A 24,623-nucleotide genomic window follows, 5' to 3' on the forward strand; every position below is an offset into this window, starting at 1 on the left:
CACACACTGCTCATGGAAAAAGGAGGGGAGAAGAGGAGGGGGGAACCATAGAACTCTCCCTACCCCTGCCCCAAAGTGTTTACAGAAAATTTTTCATTGAAAAATTGAAGCAAGATTTACATTGTAAAAGCAGAGTACAATTTCTAGGGCCTCTACATACAGCAATTATAGGAACTACGAGAATTACAACATTGCAGGGAGGGTTCCAAGGGTGAGCCTTGCCCTCTGTCCTATCGTCCTCAGGTCATTCTTAGTGCATGGCTAAGAATTCCCTTCCCACCAGGAGAGGGAGGTGTTTGAAATCAGAGAAAAATAGCAGTTCTCAGGCACCCATAGGGCAAGCAGTTTCAAGGGGAGGCCCTATGGCTGAATCATTTTATTCAGTGGTTAAGTTGGTTAGTCTATTGTCCTTCTCCCTGAAGCAGAGGGAGGTAAAGAAACAAAGTTCAGATCTCCTTATTAAGTACTAATGCATTGGTTCCTTGCTGAGGGACTAAGATAGAGAAAGGCAAAACCAAATTTCAGCCATTCTTGACCTCTTAATTTGTTGTGCAGTTATGCAATTTATTGTGCAGTCATGCAATAGTGATGGAAACTGCCCTCGGGCATTTTTTTTTTTTTTTTTTGGTAATTTGTTATTTCAGGTTGGTGTCTGCAACGAGATTGTAAAGTTCTCAATAATAGAGGCATTTGTGTCTTATACTTTTTTGAATTTCAGTCCTTGGTTAACATGTCACATGTAATCAGTCAGTATGTGTTGATTCAAGTAGATGTGGTATGGCAGTGATTCTCAACTCCAAGATCCTACATTCCCTTTATGAGCCTGAAATGCAGTTTGTAGGCGCTATAATTACCTACATATGTAATTTTTAAAAATCATTAAAATGTCTCCACTGTAATTTAAAGGAGAATAAATGAAGTAATTTATAATAAAATAACATTTTGATGTGTAAGTTCTCAATGACCACACTAGAAAACATAATGAGTAGTCAAATCCAGGTATAAGATTAAGCTGACCTCCAAAAACTAATATATCATCATTTTGAATGGATGCCACATTCAGTTTAATCCAGAAACTAATTTAGATGCACACTGTGATCTGGGATACTCCTCTTATTGCAGACCCTGAGGGGGCTTTCTAAGTTCTCTGCTAGTTTTATCCCAGATGGCTGTTGTCAGTCACTGTTTGTTAGGTGAATTGTTTAAACTTGAGCATTGGCGTAAGTCTTGTGACCAAGGCCAAGAAACCCTACAGTCATACCCACCAGAGCTATTATATATTTGCCCAGAATAAAATTCCAGAAGCAAAACAGAGTAATAAGTGTTCTAGCCAATAAAAAACATGAATGCCAAAGCCACGGATAGATAAATGCAGAAACTAGATTCAAGTTCTGCTGCGTGCTATGGACTGTGCTGGTCACTAGAGTAACTGAGGTGGTTAAGCATTCAAAAGACAGAAAATATGGCCAGGCGTGGTGGCTCACGTCTGTAATCCTAGCACTCTGGGAGGCTGAGGCAGGAGGATCGCTTGAGATTAGGAGTTTGAGACCAGCCTGAGCCAGAGGGATACCCTGTCTCTACTAAAAAAAAAAAACAAAAAAAATTAGCTGGGCATGGTGGCGTGCACCTGTGGTCCCAGCTACTTGGGAGGCTGAGGCAGGAAGATTGCTTGAGCCCAGGAGTTTGAGGTTACAGTGAGCTCTCAGCATGGCATTGTACTCCAGCCTGGGCAACAGAACAGAAAAGATAACTGCACAGTTTGAGTATTCATTCCACAATCATTGATTGAGTGCCAGTTTTTCAGGCATTTGCTAGGGCTAGAGAGTCACAGACAGCCATGCTCTCTTCTCTTCAGGGAACATGTATTCTAGTGGAGAAGACAGACAAAGTGAGTCAGACAAGTAAAGGTCAGTTGTCATAGTGTTATGAAGTAAACGAAAATGGACCCAAATCAAGAGTAACAGGAGAAGGACTTACTTTAAATAGGGTGAATTGGGAAGCCTTTTCTGAGAAAGGTGATATTGAAGCTAATACCTAAAATATGAGAAGCCAGCCATGTGAAGAGAGGTTTTAAGAGCTTCCTAAGAAGAATGAATAGCATGTGCAAAGGCCATGTAGAAGGGAAAAGTTTGCTTTTTTGAAAAAAGAGAAAGAAGGCCAGTGTGACTGGAGCCCACCCAATGAGATGGAGAGGGCTAGAGATGTTAGAGGGGTGAGAGAGTCTGGCCATGGAGGCCCATGGTAGAGGGCGTTCAGATTTAATCCTACATGCATAGCAAGAGAATGACATGAGTTAGATTTGAGGAAGATCACTGTTGCTGCTGGGAGGAGAATGGGTTAGAGGCAAAGAATGCGCAGAGTGCTTTGGGGTGTGGTAGAGAGAATGTCCAACTTTGCATTGGAAGGAATAGAAGCATTCAAAGAAGTGACATTTAAATTGGGTCTTGAATGAGAAATATGAATTAGGGTGTGAGAAATATGAATTGGGGCAATGAGAAGACCAGCCAGCTAGAGGCAATGGCAGGAACAAAGGTAGGAGGTATGTGGCCCACACTGGAAAAGCTGCAGAAATGGTATAGCAGTGGTTCTCAGATCAGATCCCAGATTCTGCATCCCTGTTACTGTTCTGAAATATAGTTTGTAGGTGATATAATTACCTTCACACGTAAGGTAATTCATTTTTTTAAACCGTTAAAATTCCTAAGCCATAAAATATGGGAGAATTTAAACAATTATGTATTTTAATATGTAAATATCCAAGCACAACTACATGAGAAGACAACTGATCAGATGCTTGCATCTGTAGGAAAATGTTCAATTTAAAAGAATTAAGACAAAATTCCATTGAATATTTCTAACATTTTATATTTAACATTTGGAGATAAGGGCTAAATAAGTATATTTGTATATATATTAATACATGTAGAGTCACCATAAATAATGCCAGTAGAAGTTCAGGCTGATACGGGTGTGTATATTGCTGACCCAAATGTCATGAGTTTCAGTGCGGTCGGTGACTTAATTTTTCCAGATGGTGGACATTTTGGTAAAGCTGCAAGACATGTCTTGGGAAAGCTGCAAAAACACAAAGTACAATCTTCCCATGACTTACTCAGTAATTATGTTTCTAGAAATTTCAGTATATATTAAAGCCATGCAAAAAAATACTTTGATGATATGCGAAATAGAGTTCTAGTCTTAGATAACTAAGAACAGATTTTTCAGTGTTGTGAAAATTGTGTAAGATTCAATACCTTTTTTTGTTGTGTTGAGCTGCATCCCTGGCCTCCATCCACTTAATACCTGTAGCACCCTTCTTATTATTTGTGACAACCAAAATGCCTCTACATTTTTTTTTACAGTAATATCAAGAGGATAGTATTATCCCTTAGTTTCTGCATATGTAAAATGGACATAACTACCTTCAATCTCACAAGGATTAAATGAGATGCTACATATAAAATGTTAGGGTCAAGTCCTGGTCAACTGTAAGGATTCAATAACTAGGTAGCGATAACTTGTTAGCACTTGAAAATACACATTTAGTCATGAATAGGAGAGAAGTTAGAACTGGAGATGAAGGCTTGGGAGTCATGCAAACATTGTGAACCATCAGGCAAAACCCCACAAAATTAAATTGAAGAGGAATGAATGTAAGGTCCCAGGGCTATTTCCTAAAATCTACTTATAAAGCGAGGCTGAAGAGACATGGTAGGCAACAGTCTGTAAGAAAAAGACAGGGAGCCCTAATATTAGCTTTGGTATAATTCAGCTGCTTAAAATACAGTGCTGTCTGACAGTGCATTAGTATGGTATCCTAGTCATGGAATGTTGCAATCCCGTGGATACAAGGTTCTGTGTAGACTGTTTCTGGGGCTCCCAGCCAGTTTGCAGCTGAAGTTTCGGTAGTTTAGATCACCACCTGATCTAATCATTCCAAAATACTAATAATTTTGCTTTTTAAGTCGTTACTGTGCCAGACAAGAAGTCAGGGAAGCCTCTCCTCAGTTTATTACACAGTAACACCCTCCCCCCTCCAACCCCTGTAGAAAAATCTTCCTGCTGGGATTCTTTCTGAAGCAGGGCTCTAGAACAGAGTTTTCCACCTGGGGTCAGCCTATTAGCTCCTTGAAAGTATATGTGAAACTGTGTGTGTGTGTGTGTGTGTGTGTGTGTGAGTGTGTGTGTGTGTGCATTTCTCTGAGGAGAAGGGCATTGGCATTTATTAGATTCCCAAAGGGATGTATCTTTAAGATTAAGAATCACTTAAACTCTTTTCTTCGTAGCTAAGGCAGATCTTCCTTTTTTCCTTTTGATACTGAATGTCTTTGAGTTACCTTTAGTTAAATTCTTCAGACTGAGGTGTGGTAAATTGTATTTCCAACAGCCAGCATCATACCAGGTAAATAGTAGATGCTCAGAAATGTTGGCCTGAGCTAATTACCTGTGATAAGTGAACAGATTCTTCTTTCCCTCCCAAGCAGCCAAAATATTTCCACGCTCTGGCCCTGAGCCAAGTACTATGTTTTAGGTATTGAGAATACAGAGGTAAGCTCCCTGCATGGAGCTTATAGGCTGTATCCAGAGGAAACATCATTTTTGCCACCCTCTGGAACTGCTGCTTGTGAGCCATATGCATTTACAATGGTGCTGACCCTGCAAAAACTCACTCTTCTGTGACAGACATTGTTATGTGCATGTATTCAGCTATTTTCATCACTCAGAACAAAAATGAAAATGCTTTCTAGTCTTCCTCAAAACCATCCATTAAATGTCTTTTAAAGTCCTCTTTCTCTTTGAATACAGCTGTTAATGGTTTGCCTCTAAAAATAGAAAATTTAGATTGCAGATACTGATAAAAGCAGTGTCAGCATTTAAAACCATGGTCTGCACATAGAAGTCGGTTTTTTTTGGTTTTGTTTTTTACAACTCAAAGGAAAAATTCATGATTAAAATAGAAATAAAGTAAACCTTTTGTGCCTGCTTCACTAGTATGTTCTTTTTCTTTTCTAGCGTATAAATATTTTTAATCCCATTGATTTGGGTTTACATCTGACCCTGTTTTTCTGTGCTGCAAGTGCACTATTGGCTTATAAGTATAGGCTCTTCCCAGTAGTTAACTTAGGCAGAGTCTGTCCCCAGAACCAGGCATAAGGAGAGTCCGAGTCCAGAGCACTATGCTGTCTGTGTTCTAAAATTCATAGCATTTAAGGAATTTATGACTTTGGTGAGTAATAGCGAAGTTCATCTATGGATATGTATTTCAAAAGATACATTGTGCCCCCCCCCACTTGGAGACACTGAGTAGGTATAAGCAAAGACTCCAGCACTGATACTTTTAAATAACTCCACTAACTTAGGAGAAAGCTTCTTTTATTTAGTCATTGAAGTATCAAAAGTTAGTAAGTTGTTTGTGCCACAAATATCTACACTGCAGAGGGAATATGGCTTTTTGACTTCCTAAGTTTCAGAGATATTTGAAATAATGCTGTTTCCACTGTATTCAGTCTTCCCTTAGATATTTGCATAATTATGTCTGTTGTTTATTTTCTTTATCCAGCCTTTAAAATGTAACCTTGATCTGGGCAGGCATTATTGTCTGTTTTGTTCATAAATTCATCACAAGCTACCAGAACAGTGCCTGGCATGTTGTAGTCAGTACGTATTTGTTGAATGAGTACTATTAGTGAGGCTCCTCAGGTACATAATTGGCTAAAAAGATTTCTTGAACTGCCCTGGAAACCCAACCTCTTCATCTGTAGCATCTTTTAATAAGAGAATATTGCAAGTGCCAGAAAACAGATATGCAAGTGAAAATGTGCAACACTATGGTGCAGAGGAGTTGGTTGGTTCTTGATGGACTGTAACTTTATTTCAAAACAGGATGTGAGATGGTCTGACTTTGGGTTTCCTGGAAGAAATGGACAAGAAAGTACATTGTGGATTGGCTCCCTGGGATCCCATACACCCTGTCATCTGGACTCCTATGGTTGCAACTTAGTATTCCAGGTACAAGGAAGGTAATGTGCGTGGGGGGGAGGGGTGGAGAGAACAGGAAGAGGAATGAGTGCTGGGTAGGCAGCAGGACCCCAAGACTTGCCCCATCCTGTCAGCCTGCCTCATGACCAGAGCAGACCACTTAACCTCTAGTTCTGGTTCCTCCTTTGTGAAGTGAGAACAGTTGAAATGGTGGTTTCCATGTGTGTCTCTCAGCCGTGATCAGGATGGTCTTTGGAGAGCTGATCCTAGAACTCCGGGGTTCCACTCCCAGTTTAGCTAGACTGTTTAGTTTTTTGTTTATTTGTTTGTTGACATTCGTAGTTGCCAAACTTTTATTTAAAAGCAGGAACACCTTTCTTCAAATCTAAATAAATAAGAGCAGAGCAGTGTGTTGAAAGGAAGAGGCTTTGCTATTATCCTCAATCCCCTGAAAGGATGGCAGGGAGCCTGGTTTGAAAAATACTGGACCCTTTCAACTCTAAATTTTAGTTTGTGCCTACCTGTAGGCACAGTACAGTATATTGTCACCTTAGGCTAATTTTTATTAATATCTCCATCTACCTGTGGACCATAAGAGACATAACGGCTAAGTCAGGTAATTCTTTTGATATACCTGGTTTCTAGAGTCATGTGAGAGAGTCTAAGTGTTTGTGCTACTTGGAAGATGTACTCAGATGTATGCACGGACTTATTTTCCCCTAATTCATGATGCCCCAGTCTTCTCTCCTGGCAGTTTGGGACATTTACAGGGCAGTACAGATGGAAAAGCAGAAATGGCAATGTGCAAGTTCTCAGACCCTTGAAGGATTATGAGTGGATTCAAGAGAAACAATCACAATGTCAATACATTTCACATGTAAAGAACTCTGAAAATTACAGAATGGTAAAAGTCTGCTCTTTGATTCATCCATTCTTTATTAAAGGGCTTAGAATGTCTCAGGTACATTGCTACATGCTGTGAATGCAACAGTGAACCAAATCTGCTTGGTCTCTGCCCTTGTGGAGTTGACAGTGTGATGCCTTCAACTTGCTAAGAGAGGCATCATTTTAAGTAGCTGCTTTCCGTGTATTCTGAATTGGGAAATAAGCCAAAGAAATTCAAGTGGGAAAAACATTAAAAAAACCAACAACCCTGAGTTCTTTCTATGATACAAAGTTCATATAGTTTTTAACTTTGTAATAGAACATATTTTCTGGACTCGTATGGCTCTGGAGTAATAAAAATAACTTCAATAAATAATTATCCACTGAGTAGCCTTCTGTGTAGTACCCTGTATTATAGTAGGTGACGGGATGAAGGAGTAAGACACTGTCTACACTGAGAGATCTTACATCTAGAGTGCAGGCAAGCCCACAGATAGCTGTGATGTAAGGCAGAATGCACACGCTCTAGTCTAGAGGAATGTTTCACAGAGCTCTGGAACTGAAAAGCAGAAGATGGTATTCCTGTTAGAAAGACTAGGGAAGATTTCATAGAGGAGCTGCCATTTGTGGTGGGCTTTGAAGGATGGATATAAGTGTTCAAAGACACAGATGGGAGGGGCAGAGGAACCCTGGGAAAGTATGGGGTGTATATAGGTCCCTGTGAGCTGTCCGGTATTTTGCACTGGAGACAGAGGGATTGGGCCGGAAAGACAGGTTAGAGCCTGAGGGTCTGGCCTCCCAGGAAAACACTGCTTAGTCTCTGTTTTCTCAGCATGCAAAACCATGAGAGGTTTTTTGAGCAGGGAATGACATGATGATTGAGTACCTTTTCTGAAAGAAGGATGTGTATATTACCTTTTAAGCCAAGCAAAGCAGATTGGATGGATGGTTATCATTATGGCGATTCCTTTGGGAAATACTGCTATGGTGCACAGGAAGGATTTGGGATCTGGAGAATCCAGAAGATCTGCGACCTAGTTCTGGTTCTGCCACTAACCACTAGCCCAGTGAGTGGCCCAGAGCAAAGCACTGGGTCTCTCTGCAACTACTTTGAAAATGAAATTATAATAGATTGATGATCTCTTCAGAGCCCTTCCAGCTGTAACATTCTAAGCATACTCAATATCAAAAACGGCGTCCACACTCGTCATAGATACAGTGGAATGGAGCAGTTTTATCATTTCAAAGCTTTCAGATGAAGCAAACAGGTTTTGAACTTCAATGGTTTTTAAGCTGATGACTATGGAAATGGATAAGCTTGCCTTTATAGCTCCAAAATGACTTTCTGAAAAGTAAAGCATTTCATTATACCTGTAAAACCTTCAAATTTCCAAAGCAAAATAAGACTATAGTATATACTTCTTGGTTTGAAAACAGCAGCCACTGCTTCCCAATTCGGTCCTCATAGCCCCATTGTCACAACGGCAAGGGGTCGCTAGAGGACCTCAGGGCTTCTTTTCTCAGAACCAGATTTTCATTCTTTTTCTCTCTGCTTCCCCATCTATGTATTTGTCTTTTTGTCTCTTTCTTCTTTTCTCACATTTGTCCCCTTTTTGCCTCAGATGGCCTCCCTCTATTGGCATAAAGTATGGATGTGTCTGGTGCTTTGTGAGTTAAGATTTATTACCTCCACTTTTCAAAAATGTTTTAAGTGAAATGTTTTACAGTTTTCTCTTTTCGAAAATTCCTATATTATACTACTTTTTAGTTATGTGGCATTATTTGTGTATGTCTCTAGCTTAAGGGGTTAACTTAACAAATGTTTAACTGAAGGAATTTGTAGCCAAAACCGAGAGAGGTCTGAAAACATTTGGTGGATGAACTATGGGTATTCGCTCTGGATAAGATAAGAAAATAGATATTTGAAAGTGGAAGTTATTCTGGGTAGCTCTAGAATCCAAGATAGAAATGATTTATGAGGAGGCAGACTTTGATTTGTGATGAGAAAGAATGATCTTACAAACTAGATCCTGTCTTAGCAACTAAAGGGGCTGCCGCAGGAGGTCATGAGATATTCACTAGTCGCTGCTCTGCCTTCTACCAGGTGTCTGCAGAGGGGATGCTAACCTTGAGTGACAGGCCAGGTGACCATTGAGATGGTACCTGTATTCCTTTAGGATTGAATTTAAATTAGTAAAAATGAACTCTTAGCTGCTGCCTTCTTACATATTTTGTCTCAAGTTCAGAGTACTAACTTACATCTTATTTTTTTAATTAGGAAAAGATGGCATCTCTTTCCTCCAGAAGATACTCCTTTCCTTTATCCAACTAGAATTCCTTATGAAGAATCTAGTGTGTTCAGTAAAATCAATGTTGTCAATCCTGATTTAAAGCGTTTTCCTCAGTTCCGGAAAGCTCAAAGACATACGGTCACGCTGAGCCCAGGACAGGTACTGGGGCTTTAAAACATTAATAACCTGTCAGTGGATACCACAGCTGTAACTCTCTCAAGTCCTTATGCTATGTGCTCCCCCCTCTCCCCTGCCTCCCAAAACAAATGAGAATGGTTTCTTTCCCTCTGCTTTGCTACTGGAAGGTCGCTTCCCCAGCTGTAGGCTTCAGAGGTACACATGGATGGGAGGAGGGAACACAGCTCCTCCTGCTGGTAAAGAGGAGAATGGACTTTGGAGGAAGACAAGAGCCTACAAAGGCATTTTATTCAGGTTAAGGGAAAATGTTTAAGGCATGAGTACTTGAGCATCTCTGGAATGTATATTCATAGTTGATATCTGTTCAACTATGAAGGAACCGAGCCCATATACATAAACGTAGGTCAGAATGCATCCAGGCCAATAGCGGCAGAAGGAGCTGAGAATTATTTGCTTTTAAACAAGAATGAATTTTGCTTTCTTAGATAACTTACTAAGAAACATTTGCAAAGGTGTTGTACTTAGTGAGGAAAATTCTTTTTATAACATTGGCACTTGCTGTCTGACATTTTATTAACAATTTGAAAGATTTTCTTGGTCCCTTAAGTAGACTTTATTCCCTAGATTATCCCCCTCCTCTGCCTGTCTTCCCTCCATTGTGCCTTTCTCACTGGCTCTGTTCCTGCTTTCTTCACACTCAAGTACTGCCAACTCAGGTAATTTCACTTGACCAAGTTGCCTTAACCCATTAGCAGTCACTCCGCATTGACCTTCCCCCCAGCCCCGACAACCACTATTCTATCTTCTGTCCCTATAGATTTACCTATTCTGGACATAAGTGCAACATTACAATACGTTGCCTTTTGTGTCTGATTTCTTTCACATAACATAATGTTTTCAAGGGTCATCCAGTTATAGAACGTTATGCATTTCTTCTTATGGTTGAATAGTGTTCCATTTTATGGATATACTACATTTTGTTTATCCATTCATCAGCTGATGGACATTTGGGTTTCCACTTTTTCACTAGTATGAATAATGCTGCTGTGAACATTCATGTACCAGTTTTATATGAACATATGTTTTCAGTTTTCTTGGGTATAAACCTAGGAAAGGAATTACTGGGTCATATAGTAACTCTGTTTAACCTTTTGAGGAACTGCCAAACTTTTTTCCATAGCAGCTATACCATTTTACATTCCCACCAGCATTGTATGAGGGTTCCAGTTTCTTCACATAGTCCACAACAACTTATTTTCCTTTTTTGTCATTATACTTACAGCCATTCTAGTGGGTGTGTAGTGGTTGCCAATTCATTTTCTATTGTCTTTTTTTTTTTTTTTTTTTTTGAGACAGAGTCTCACTTTGTTGCCCGGGCTAGAGTGAGTGCCGTGGCGTCAGCCTAGCTCACAGCAACCTCAAACTCCTGGGCTTAAGCGATCCTACTGCCTCAGCCTCCCAAGTAGCTGGGACTACAGGCATGCGCCACCATGCCCGGCTAATTTTTTCTATATATATTTTTAGTTGTCCAGATAATTTATTTCTATTTCTAGTAGAGATGGGGTCTTGCTCAGGCTGGTCTCGAACTCGTGACCTCGAGCGATCCACCAGCCTCGGCCTCCCAGAGGGCTAGGATTACAGGCGTGAGCCACCGCGCCCGGCCTAATATCCAAATTTGAATAAGTAGTTTTGTCTTTTGCATCCATTTTCCTTACATCTTATCTGTTCCTTAATTCACCATAACCCAGCTCTTTCTCACCACTTTACTAAAACTATACTATATGATAAGACATTCATGACTTCCTAATGACTAAATCTGGTGGCCCGTTAGTTCCCGGTTGCCTTAAAAAGAACTCTCCTGCCATCTCCCAGTCCTGCTTTATTCATAGCAATGCCGATAGTTTCCTAAATCTAAAGCCCATAAACTTCAGATCGGCTCCATTTGCTCTCCTTAGCTTTCCATGGGAAATCTCATACTAAGTCTGGATGCATGCCATCCTTCTTGACTCTGGTTGTTGCTTTTGTTTAGTATACCTTCCTGTTCACATCTTGACATTTACTAAGTGGCCCATTGCAAGAATCTCCTGTCCATCCCAGACTCTTAGTACCACTGTTTTAACCACCCCTCTACTCAGCATTTCTCAGCAGCTCCTAATGCCTACAAGATAAAATCCAGATTCTTATTCTGAATTCAAGGTCATCCTCCACTGGCCCTACCCTAATTCTCCTGCCTTATCTCCTGTTACTCCCTCTGCAGTAGTAAGACTGACCTACTTACTATCCCTCAACAGTCCTACCTCCTCTGCATGTGCCACTTCTCCTGCCTGGCATGTCCTCATTCTTCTCTGTCTAAATTCTCTCCTAGCCCTGGGTCAAACCACACTTCCTCCATGCAGGCTGCCCCGACCTCCCTAGTTCATGCTGGCTTTTCCCACTGAAGTTCTCAATCACCAAATGTCCTCTAATTTACCCCCTATATAATGCCACCTTTCTAAACATTGTCTTCTCCTTGGCTAGATTTTGGACTGTGAGAGAACAGAAACTATGTCCTATATTCTTATGCCCTTTGCCAAAACGCATGCAACTGTTTTATGATGGAAAGGAGGAAAAATTAGAATCTCAGAATCAAGTACTAAGATTTATATGTGGATAGAGAAGGCCCAGAATTAAGGAGAGTTGAGAAGCTGGCAATATGCTTTGTAGAACATGCAAACTTGTCAATAGAATAAAAAGAATAAAAAGAAAAAAGGATTGTGGGAGTTTTTTTTTTCTTCTTTCCCTTTCCTTCAGCAATATTATTGTGAATTTGTTTGTATTCCTGTCTTTTTCCTAGCAACCTCAGTTAGGATCTGATTCAGACATAAAAATGAAATGTCTTTTTCTTGTGCTAACCATTTTTTCTTTGGTTTCAGGTTCTGTTTGTTCCCAGACACTGGTGGCATTATGTAGAATCCATTGATCCTGTCACTGTCAGTATAAACTCATGGATTGAGCTGGTACTTCTTAATTTTTTTAAATAAGTGTAATCCCTGCTTTTAAAAGATATAAAAGCTAGTCCATACAACTTGGTGATTAATGTTTTTAAGTAACACTCCAGGATTTTTTGTTGTAGTGTGCTATAATTTATGTATTCTATCTCCTCTGTTGATGGATGTTTAAGTTGAAAATGGGAATTTTAGTGATGTGCTGCTCTCTGTCTTTTAGGGACACACAGTGGGCCCTGATGTTGAAGTGCAGGGTCCTCTCCCTTGAACAGTGTTTTTAGGAAAATTATCTTGGACCTGGCTGTCCCACATTGCTAGTCCCATCCCACACCATCTGGGCAGGAAATACCCACTTCTTGGTTCAGAGTCATCACTAATTGCAGAATTCTCAGTCTTGGCTTCTACATTTTCTCAAAGCAGAGTCTTTCAGTGCATTTATCATTTCATTTCTGCCAGAGGCGTTTTCCCTCCAATATGCTGTGTTTAATCCTGGTTCCTGCTCTATTTGACAATTACAGTAGCTTCCCATTGTGCTCAAGTCTGTCTGTTCAGCCTGAGGCCTTAATTGCATCTATGCTCTCTCTTTAACCAGAAGCCCTGACTGCATCTCTGCTCTCCCTGACCCGAAGCCTAGGTTGCATCTCTCTGCTCTCTTTGGCAGCCACATCCTACCCTCAGTCCGGTTTTTCCTATCCTTTGGTAATGGGAAAAGCTTTGGAATCAGTGGAACATAAGGAATATGGTAACAGGAAGCTGTATTGCTTTGGCTTAGAGAAGAGAAGAGGTGTAGCCCTTCAGACTTAGGTGAGAGATATGATGAGAGATCAGTACCCTCACAGTGAGAAATTGTGCTTGTAGCATGCTGAACTGGAGTTGGAACAGATGTCAAGGTAGAGTCCATGGAGTCTACTTCCACTCCCAATGCCAAAATCATATCTACAATAGTCCTGTCATATGTTCCACTTCCCAAAGAAGCTCATTCCTTATGCAACAGTGGAACCATCATCTTTTTATTAATAAAATATTTGAATTCACCCTCCAAGTGTTTCCGTAATCTTTTCTTCTTCCAAGCTCAAAACCTCTGCTTTCTTTAACAATATGTTTTTGTATGATTTTTTTTCCCCAGAGTCATTAGCATTCTGGTCATAGACATTGGAATCAGGCAGTTTTAAGTCACAGGTTACCTTTGTTAGCGGTCTGACCTAGATGGTTACTTAACCTCATCAAGCCTCAGTTTCCTTACTTGTAAAATGAGGATTATATTAAATAATTTTTTTTGAGACACTCTATTGCCTGGGGTAGAGTGCAGTGGTGTCAATCATAGCTCACTGCAACCTCCAACACCTGGACTCAAATGATCCTCCTGCTTCAGCCTCCTGAGTAGCTGGGACTACAGTTTCGAGCCACCGTGCCTGGCTAATTTTTCTGTTAATATTTTTTATAGAGACAGGGTCTTGGTATGTTGCTCAGGCTGCTCTTGAACTCCTGGCTTCAAGCAGTCCTCCCACCTTGGCCTGCCAAAGTGCTAGGATTACAGGCATGAGCCACCATGTCTGGCCTGAGGATTATAATTGAATCCATCTCAGTAGGGTATTGTAAAGCTTAAATGTGGCAACACATATAAAAGCATGTATTAATATTAAATATTAGTGCTTGACATATGGAAAGTGTTTAAAAAGTAGAAATTGCTATGAGGAGGAGGAAGAGAGCTATTATGTCAAGAATAACACTCAATAGATAGCTCCTAAAACTGAATACCAGTGGGCCTCATTTATATAAGAGAGTATAAGTCTTCTGCCTCACATGACTTAAAATCTAAAGTTTTTCAGTGCTGCTTGTAATATTGCATTAGCTTTTTTAGTAATTTTATGTCACTTTAGTTTCATATTTAGCTCTAAAATGCCCATGCTGCTTTTCACATGATCTGCTGTCATGTCAGGTTGTCCGCTATCCTATACTATCCTGTAAAGCTGATTTTAAGTCTAAATCCAGTCCTTTATGGTCATCCCTATTAATTTTCAACATGTGTTGATTTGGTTGAGCATTCCCGCTTGCCAAGATAATTTTGAATTTGGGTCTCATCTGTGCTTTTAGTGAAACTCCTTCAAGCAGGTGTATGCCCTTTTGATATGCACCCATTAATGAGTGTTTGAGTATATCCTTGCTTTCTGACACAAGAAGATATCCCAGGATCCCCTTATACTTTTCCTGCTCCACATTTGGAAGCCAGTCATTTCTCCAGGTAGCCATGTTTACTTTTAGTGGGGAATGGTATTTAGAAACTGAGATCTGGGCTCAAAGGCTGTTCATTGCCATTGGGGTGTCTTTGTTTCTAAGCTCTTTGAGTGATGCAGCTAGACTGTGACATAAATAAATACTGATACATTTCTAATGCAAATTCATTATAGGATTTGTTTCTGTATTTTTATCTCTTACGTTGAAAATCTGGATCCTTAATGACAGTAACATATTAACTTATTTGCTTTATCCCGCAATATATTTTTTAAGATGTCAAGTTTACAGTTCCAAAATTCCAATACTAATATTACTACTAACCATAAAAGCTTACAAGTAAAATTTAAGATTTCTTTGCAATTCTTTTTATTATTAGACTATTAGACTGTATCTCACTAAGGGGGTGCAAAGTGGTTTGTTCAGAATTCCTTGTGAAGGAATTCTTTTCATTGGTGGTTATGTTACTAATCTGATATTCAGTTAAGTTCATTTGTTTCAGTTTGTATTCAAGGCATTTAACTTGTCAAAACTATATTAAAAGGTATGGTCACAGAAGTCTCCCTGTCATCCCTGTTCCATCCACTCCATTTTTTCCAGCGTCTATAGGGATCCATTTTTATTCATTTCTGGTTTATCATTCCAGTATGTCTTTTTTTGTAAACATATATTAATACATTATATAAATAAGTAAATGAACACATACATTTATATATGTAAATAAGTATATAAATACATACTTATTTGCATCTTTATATGTTAAATATATATATTTTATTTCCTCTCTTTTATTCCACAAAGAGTAATAAACTATAGTGTTCTGTACCTTGCTTGTGTCATTTAACAATAAATTGTTAAATGAATTTCACTACATAATAGTATGGAAAATCTTCATTTTTTCTTCAACGAATATATAGTATCCTATTATATGGGTGCCCCACTGTTATTCAGTAGTTTCCCCATGGATGGATGGATGTTTGGGTTGTTTCCAGTCTTTTGTAATTGTAAATAATGCCAGTGAATAACCTTGTGCGTATGTTGTTTTATATTTGTTGAAGTGTGTCTTTGGGGGAGATTCTTAAGAGTAGGTCTGCCAAGTTGTAGGGGAAATGCATCTTTAATTTTGTTAGGTTTGCCAAATTCTATTTCATTGTAATTACTCTGTTTTGCATTTCCATCAGTAATATAAGAGTGCTTGTTTCTTTCACAGCCCCACCAATAGAATGTGTTGTTGAACTTCATTGTTTTGGTTTTTGAGTCATAATTAGAAAACCAAGGTCATTTGACCTTTTCCAGGTTATAAAGGAATTCACCAATGTGTCCTTTTAGAAATTTAGATTGTTTCATGTTTTTTGCATTTAGATCTCTTATCCATTTGGAGGTTTTTAAGTATACGGTGGAAGGTTGAGATCTAATTTTATCTTTTCCTATATGGTAATAGCATTGCCAGGAACATCATTTATTTTACAGTCTGTTTTTTCCCCAGTGATTTGAAATGTCTAGTTTAATCATATACTAGATGTCTATACATGTGGGGATCTATCTTGTTGGTTGGTCTTTCTGCCTGTTTATTTAGAGAGGTCTTATAGTATGTTTTTAATATCGGTAGGGCTAACTTTTCTTTTTTTTTTTTTTTTTTTTTTTTTTTTTTTGAGACAGAGTCTCACTTTGTTGCCCGGGCTAAAGTGAGTGCCGTGGCATCAGCCTAGCTCACAGCAACCTCAGACTCCTGGGCTTAAGCGATCCTACTGCCTCAGCCTCCCGAGTAGCTGGGACTACAGGCATGAGCCACCATGCCCGGCTAATTTTTTTTTGTATATATATTTTTAGTTGGCCAGATAATTTCTTTCTATTTTTAGTAGAGACAGGGTCTCACTCTTGCTCAGGCTGGTCTCGAACTCCTGACCTCGAGCGATCCACCCGCCTCGGCCTCCCAGAGCTAGGATTACAGGCGTGAGCCACCGCGCCCGGCCTAGGGCTAACTTTTCTCATTGCTCTTCTTTTGCAGTGTTTCTCTGCCTATTCTTGCATTTATTTTTTCATGTGATCTTTAAAATCAGTTTATGTAGCTTTAGGAAAAGGACTTATTGATATTTTTATTCAATCCATATTAGATTTTATGAGATTTATGATGTTGAATTCTCCTGTCCAAGAACAAGATGCTTTTCCACTCATTCAAGTTTAGTGTTTTGTTTTGTTTTTTTATTTATTACAGGGGTGTTTAAAGTTTTCCTCAGATAAGCTTTGCAGATTCTAAAGTTTATTCCTAAATACAACAGTCCCTCCTTATCCTCAGGGGATATGTTCCAGGACCCCTCCAGTGGATATCTGAAACCAAGGGTAGTACTAAACCCGATTGCCATCAATTGGAACACTTTTCTGTTCATGTCTCCACCCACAAATTGAATGCCCTTTCCATCTTAACTAAGCACTTAACATGCAGTGTGGCTGTAAATTTTGTAGCTTAAGGTGTGACAGCAAAACTAGCACAAATTTCTTTTTCCTTCTTCATAATTTCATGGATACACGTCTTGTTCTTATCATAGATCTTAGTAACTTCAGCATCTATTTTTTTCTTTCCTTATTAAGTCAAGAACTTCTACCTTTTCACTTAAAGGGAACACTTAATGGCTTGTCTTTGCCATATGCAAATTGCCAGCATCACTACTCTTGCACCTGGAAGCCAATCTTAAGTAATGTAAGTGTTCCTTGAACAGAAGCACTGCCACCCTGCAACAGGGGATCTGGTCACCGAGACGGCTAGTAGGTGACTCAGGGTCAGGTAGTGTGTACAGTGTGGATACACTGGACAGAGGCAGGATTCATGTCCTGGGTGGGACAGAGCAGGACAATGAGAGATTTCATCATGCTATGCAGAATGGCTTGCGATTTAAATTTACAAATTGTTCATTTCTGGTATTTTCCATTTAATATTTTCAAACTGAGGTTGACCATGGGTAACTGAAACCACAGAAAGTGAAACTGGATAAGGGGGTACTACTGTATTTCATCTTTTTTAGCTGCTATGATAAGGTCTTCTCTTCCATTATGTCTTCTGACTGGATATTGTTAGTATAAATGATGACTATTGGTTTTTGTGTTAATTTGAATTATTTTATTTTATAATAATATTTTATTGACTTTGTTGGGTTTTTAGGTGTCTCTCAGATTACCTGAAAATTAAGATAGCTTTACTTCTTCCTTTCCAATTTGTTTGCCTATAATTGTTGTGGGGGTTTTGTTTGTTTGTTTATCTAATTACAATTCAGTAATAAATAATAGAGGAGATAGTAGGCATCCTTGTCTTGTTCCTGACTTTAGGGATAATTCCTCCAGTGATTTTTCTTTAAGTGAAATACTAGATTTTGGGCTGAGTGGTATATATGTTTTTTCATGTAAAGTACCTGTCAATTCCTATTTTATTACTTTTCTTGTTTTTTATTTTATTTTTTATTTTTTTGGTTTTTTTTGAGACAGAGTCTCACTGTCTTGCCTGGGCTAGAGTGCCGTGGTGTCAGCCTAGCTCACAGCAACCTCAGACTCCTGGGCTCAAGGAATCCTCCTGCCTCAGCCTCCTGAGTAGCTGGGACTACAAGCATGCGCCACCATGCCCGGCTAATTTTTTCTATATGTTTTTAGTTGTCCAGCTAATTTCTTTCTATTTTTAGTAGAGACGGGGTCTCGCTCTTGATCAGGCTGGTCTCGAACTCCTGACCTCGAGCAATCCTCCGGCCTCAGCCTCCCAGAGTGCTAGGATTACAGGTGTGAGCCACTGCGCCTAGCCCTTTTCTTGTTTTTTAAAATTGAGAAAGGGTGTTGAATTTTGTTGAATTGATGGAGATGATCAGATAATATTCCTTTTTAGTAAATATCTGATATTGCAATAAATGATGTCATTAGATTTCCTAATATTGATTCATCTTTAATTTCTGGAGCAAATTCTACTTGGTTGTGATATACTATTTTTTAATATCCTATGTGATACTGTGAATTTACACGGCCTCAATAGCTTGAAAGATTTCACTGTGGTCTTGTTAAAAGCTTGTTATATACAGTCTATTTAGTTGTTGCTTCTAGAATTTTCCAAAGGATTGGTATTATTGAGTATAAATGGACTCTAAGGTGGTACTTATAAGTTTGGTACCTTAAGGACTTGATACTGACTTAAAGTAAATGATTTCTGTCCTTCACCAAACTAGAACTCCATTTCCTTCCTTTTAACATGTTTCTGCATACTTCAGTTTGAAGATCATTCATTCTTTATTGAAAAACTGGAATGCAAAATAGGATTAAATAATCATGTTTTCTTTCCTATGTCATGTGTTGCTTTTCTAGTTGTCTCTTAACATTGGACCAAAATTCCTTCTTGTTGCCAAATTTAGCTCCAGAAACCTCTTAGGTTTTAAAGCCTGCCATACTCATACAACTCAAGCTAACTCCAGGTTCTGACATTGCTGTCGTGAATCACATAGATTTGGAAGAGTAAAGATTCTAGTTCTGTTCAAGTGGTGCAACATTCATCCCTTCTCAGTTTTTCTGTTAAAAAAATGCAGATTCTGTCTTTTCTAGTGTATTCTGGGAATAAAATATATGAGTTCTCAGTTGGTGCCTTTTCATCCTTTTTACCTCCTTATTCTTTGAGTATTGAAACTTATTTAACAGTATTTTTTCCAAACTTTGTTAGAACATATTTTGTTAATTTTTAAAAGTTGTCTTCTCATTCTTAGCATTTTTCCTTTGCTGTATCTTTTCATATATATATATATATATATATACACACACACACATATATGAATACATGTAACGTATTTGTAAGATATAAAGGATAATAGTATAATGAATACCAGTGAACTCATCACCTAACCCAAAAGCTAGAATTTCATCAACAACTTGCATCGTCTTGTGTTCTTCTCCATCCCATCCTGAATATTCTCTGTTCATTATCCTCATTCTCTTGCTTAAACAAACAAAAAAAAGTTTTGTGACATTATCTATCCATCTATTTGTTTATGCACGCACACATTTCCTCTGCTGGTTCTCTTTCTTTGGAGATCCCTGACTGATACACCATATAACCCAGCAGTTCCATTCCTAGCCGTGTACCCAAGATAAATAAAAATATATCCACACAAAAACTTGTACATGAATGTTCACAGTAGCATTATTCATAACAGCCAAAAGTAGACACAACCCAAATATTAATCATCTGGTGACTGGATAAACAATATGTGGTGTATGTATGTATACAGTGGAATATTTTTCACCCATCAAAAAGAATGAAGTACTGATACTTGCTACAACATGGCTGAATCTTATGGTATATGATGAATCTAATGGTATATGGTGTATCTATGTCTAGCCATATCTTCTATTGGTTCTATTTCTCTGAGGAACCCTAACTGATATACCATATGACCCAGCAATTCCATTCTTAATGTATAAATAGTTATATATAGATATGTCTTTATGTGATATCCACATGTACATAAATATAGATATCTATGCAATATACATATTGAAATATCTATATAGAGAGAGAGAGATTGAGATTTACTTTAAGGAATTGGCTTACTTGATTGTAGGGGCTGGCAAGTCTGCAATTCGTAGGGTAGGCTGGCAGGCTGGACAGTCAGGCAAGAGTTGAACTTGCAGTGTGGAGTCCAAAATCTGTAGGGCACCAATGGGCCGGAAACTCACTCAGGATTTCTGTTACAGTCTTGAGGCAGAATTTCTTCTCTGAGAAACCTGTTTTTGCTCTTAAGGCCTTCAACTAACTGGATGAGGATCACCCACATCATTGAGGGTAACCTCCAGAAAGTCAATTGATTATTAATGCTAATAACCTCTTCAAGATATCTTCACAGCGACAGCTAGATTAGCATTTGACCAAACAACTGGGCACTATAGCCTAGATAACTTGACTCAAAATTAGCCATCACATATGGTAACTCTATGTTTAACCTTTTGAAAAACTCCCAGACTGTTTTTCAAAGCAGCTGAACTGTTTTACATTTTTACCAATAGTACGTGAAGATTCTGGTTTCTGTGTGGCTTGCCAGCCCTTGCTAAGACACAGATGTCTTTTTGGTTTTTGATCCTAGTGTGAAGTGGTGAAGTGGTGTCTCATCATGGGGATTTGCTTATTTTAAGTCAATATTATGTTTCTGAGATTCATCTGTAATGTCACATGTAGCTGTTCATTCTTTTTCACCGTGGTATAACATTCTCTTGTATTAAGGTACCACATAATTTATAATATTTTATTTTATTTATAATTATTCATTATTGATGTTTTATTTTAATTATTAATATTTTATTATATTAATATTGATACATTAGTACATCAGTGATTATATATTGGTAATACATTAATTTATTATAATTATTCATTATTCATTATTGTGTTGATTGGGTTATTTCCAATTTTTTGCTTTTATGAACAGAATATTCTTGTGCATGTTTCCTGGTACACATATACAAGAGTTTCTCTAGGGACTATGTATAGATCTAGGGGTGGTATTGCTGGTCTGTAGGGTATACAATACTCAAGTTTATGAGGTAATGCCAGCCATGTCTTCCAAATGTCTCTATCAGTTCGCACTCCTATTAGGATATAATATTTCTGTCTCTCAATGTACATTTATCTACCACTTGGAATTATCAGACCCCTTTTTGCCAGTTTCATAGGTTTCTCAATTTTCATTTACCTGGAGGTTAAACATATCATCATATGTTTATTAGTCATATGATTGTGCTCTTTTTTTTTTTTTTTAAGGGACAAGTCTTGCTCTGTTGCCCAGGCTGGAGTGCAGTGGCGTGATCATAGCTTACTGGAGCCTCAAACTCCTGGGCTCAAGCAATCCTCCTGCCTCAGCCTCCCAGGTAGCTGGGACTACAGGCACGCGCCATGCCCAGCTAGTTTTTGATTTTTTTTTTTTTTTTAGAGACAGGGTCTTGCTATGTTGCCCAGGCTGGTCTTGAATTTCTGGCCTCAAGCTATACTCCCACCTCAGCATCCCAAAGTGATGGGATTACAGGAGTGAGCCACTGTGTCCAGCCTGATTTTAATAGTAGTTTATCATTGATGCCATGGTTTATACTTATTCTGTCTTAAGAAAGCCATGTTTAGATGGTTAGCCACCTCATTCTTATAGCCAAGCATGTTTATTGTAATTTATCTCCTATCCCTCAAATAATTGCTTACCAAACTCTGTAGGGATTATTCCTCTGTATGTAGTACCTTTTCTTTTAGACTTTAAACATGTCAAAGAATGGGAAAAAAATTGGAGAAAACATCATAAGGTCCTTCATACTTAAGGCCTATGTCTTATAGACAGAATATATACCTAAATTTGACCGGTGAAATAATTTACAACTCTTCTAGATGGAGATGATACTGAATACATAAAAATTGTGGTTTTAGCAATAGCGTATTCATTCCTTCTGTAACAAAGCTTATGTTAATGAGAGAACAGAACACACAATGAAAAGAGATTCTACTGGGTGTGGTGGTACACACCTATAATCCCAGCTATTCAGGAGGCTATGTCAGGGAGGATCACTTGAGGCCAGGAGTTCAAGACCAGCCTGGGAAGGATAGGGAGATTCTGTCTCTAAATAAGTGAATGAATGAATGATTAATTGCATGAATAATTGAGACTATATTCTCTCTTTTAAGCCATGAGACACAAATGATAATAAAAATTTGTCTTTTCATCTCAATTTAGGAAGAGGATCACCTAGCCCGGGTAGAAGAGGCAATCACCCGCATGCTTGTGTGTGCCCTGAAGACTGCAGAGGACCCACACAATACCAGAGCCTGGCTAAACCCTACTGAGGTAGGCTGCTTTTGGTTTTCATCATGGCAGTTAGTTTCCTGTGGTAAAGCAACCCTGGCTAGAACATTTGTTTTCAAATTTAACTAAATGTACATAACCATTCTAAAGGGTTTTTCTTTTTCCTTAGGTTGAGGAAACATCTCATGAAGTGAATTGTCGCTACTTAAATGGAGCTGTTTCTGCCTTTTTTGATCATTACAGAGCATCTAAGGTAGTAGAAATCCAAGCACTGAAAACAAACAGAGAGCACACTGAAGAGGAAGAATTAAATGTGTACAACTATATGGGCCAAACATGTAGCCAGAATTTAACCATGGGAGCAGTAAAACAGGAGGCAGCAAGTACCTTTGGCCCTGATCTGGTGCCTGTAACACAGAGGTCTGAAGAACCACCTTCAGGAAGAGGAGGCATACTCAAAAGTGATGGTAAAGACTTTGTTGACAAAGACGGAGAACACTTTGGAAAATCGCATTGTGCCAAGAGGCAACAAATGCAATTGCACAGTGAGAATGCAGCTGTGGGACAGGTTGCTTCAAACAGCACGGTGGCCCCTTCTCAAACATTTATTTCTACAGATGACGTGCTGGACTGCTTGGTGAATCCACAAGTTACCAGGACGGTGGCACAACTTTTGATACAAGGAAGAAGTTTGTGATTCTAATAGAAGATGACTTTTTAAATGATATTTTTAAATAGTATAACGGAAATAAAAGATGGGACAGCAGAAGGTCAACTTGCACATGTTTATAAATGTACTTACGCTTACCTAATTAAATTTCAGTCTATTGCCACCTTCTTTCGTGCATATTCCTCTTTGGCCAAACTAGCTCCTTTTTATTTGTAGGCCTTTTTTCCTCTGTGTTTGGCTTTCCTCCCCCATCCCATCCTTTCATCCTATCTCAAATGTAAGTCCAGGTATTCCCAGCAGGAAGTAATCTCTCCATCAGCCTCAGCTGAGACTCAGCCTGCTGCTTATTTTTATAAATAAGGTTTTATTGGAACACAGCCACATCATTAGTTTACATATTGTCCATGGTGGCTTTAGCAATACAATGACAGAGTTGACTAGTGACAGAGACTATATGGCCCAGAAAGCCCAAAATATTAACTGTCTGTCCCTTTACAGAAAAACTTGCCAACCCCTGGTCTGATCAATCCATTGGGTGGATTCTAGCCTCACTCTTGAGGTGATCTCACTTGTAACACCTGCAGAATTCTAACTGGTTAACTCCTGTTATTCAGAGCAGGATACCAATTAGGAGAAAAGTAATTTGGGGTGTAGTTGGAGGCCTCCTTCTGAAAGGAACTGGGACATCTAGGATCACCAGTCCTAGCAATAAGAAGGACTGGATGATATTGACTCCTGAAACACTGACTAAAAGCTTAGTTCAGTGAAATCGATCCCACTCTCATTACATTTGCAGGAAGATCTGGGGATAATTATCATTACTGTCTAAGAAAGAATTGAGAGGTTAGGAAAGTATATTGATCTCTGAGTAACCATGCATGAAACAAATACACAACAGAAAAGATAAGCAAAGTCACCTTTGAGATAAATTGATTACTGGCTCTGTCCCACTCAGGCTGAGGGTGTCAGTAAATCCAAAGAAAGTATGTGCCTTCTGGGAGAGAGGGAGAGTGTTGTTCTGTGAGCATGCCCAGGGTCTGAAAAGAGCCCTTCTGTGGCATTTATCACCTTCTGACCACTTAACATATTTACCTGTGTGTCCCATTATCATCTGTCACTATCGGCCAGAATGTAACTCCATGAGGGCAGGGACTTTGTTGTTTTGTTTTGTTTTTTTTTGAGACAGAGTCTCACTTTGTTGCTCGGGCTAGAGTGAGTGCCGTGGCGTCAGCCTAGCTCACAGCAACCTCAAACTCCTGGATTCAAGCGATCCTCCTGCCTCAGCCTCCCGAGTAGCTGGGACTACAGGCATGCGCCACCATGCCTGGCTAATTTTTTTTTCTATATATATTTTTTAGCTGTCCATATAATTTCTTTCTATTTTTAGTAGAGACGGGGTCTCGCTCTTGCTCAGGCTGGTCTCGAACTCCTGAGCTCAAACAATCCGCCCGCCTCGGCCTCCCAGAGTCAGGGACTTTGTTTTGATTGTTGCTGTATTCAGAGAGTCTTGGTCAGTGTCTCAGCACATGATAGGTGCTCATTAAATATTTGAGAAAATAATAAATGAGACATTGTTGGCAATACTTCATCAACACTTTGGAGCAGAGGATGTTGTGACCAAGGGTAAGATATCTATTGTTCTTAGTAG

General features: G+C 39.0%; 1 protein-coding gene across 7 annotated transcripts in view; it reads left to right on the top strand.

Annotated features, from left to right (window-relative positions):
* The window catches only part of HSPBAP1 (HSPB1 associated protein 1), a 51,232-nt gene extending 28,089 nt beyond the window's left edge, over positions 1-23,143 (top strand). For 5 of the 7 annotated variants that reach the window (XM_045540138.1, XM_045540137.1, XM_045540140.1 and 2 more), the window contains 5 exons: positions 5,884-6,020; positions 9,143-9,314; positions 12,206-12,289; positions 22,237-22,347; positions 22,475-23,143. In XM_045540138.1, coding sequence (XP_045396094.1) covers positions 5,884-6,020; positions 9,143-9,314; positions 12,206-12,289; positions 22,237-22,347; positions 22,475-23,002 — 1,032 coding nt within the window. In that variant the 3' untranslated portion in view covers positions 23,003-23,143. The remainder of the gene's footprint in view (positions 1-5,883; positions 6,021-9,142; positions 9,315-12,205; positions 12,290-22,236; positions 22,348-22,474) is intronic. The other 2 variants (XM_045540139.1, XM_045540144.1) reach the window with 2 other exon arrangements.
* The last annotated feature ends 1,480 nt before the right edge of the window (positions 23,144-24,623 follow it).

This window comes from Lemur catta, chromosome 1, assembly GCF_020740605.2.
Source record: "Lemur catta isolate mLemCat1 chromosome 1, mLemCat1.pri, whole genome shotgun sequence".
Lineage (NCBI taxonomy): Eukaryota > Metazoa > Chordata > Mammalia > Primates > Lemuridae > Lemur > Lemur catta.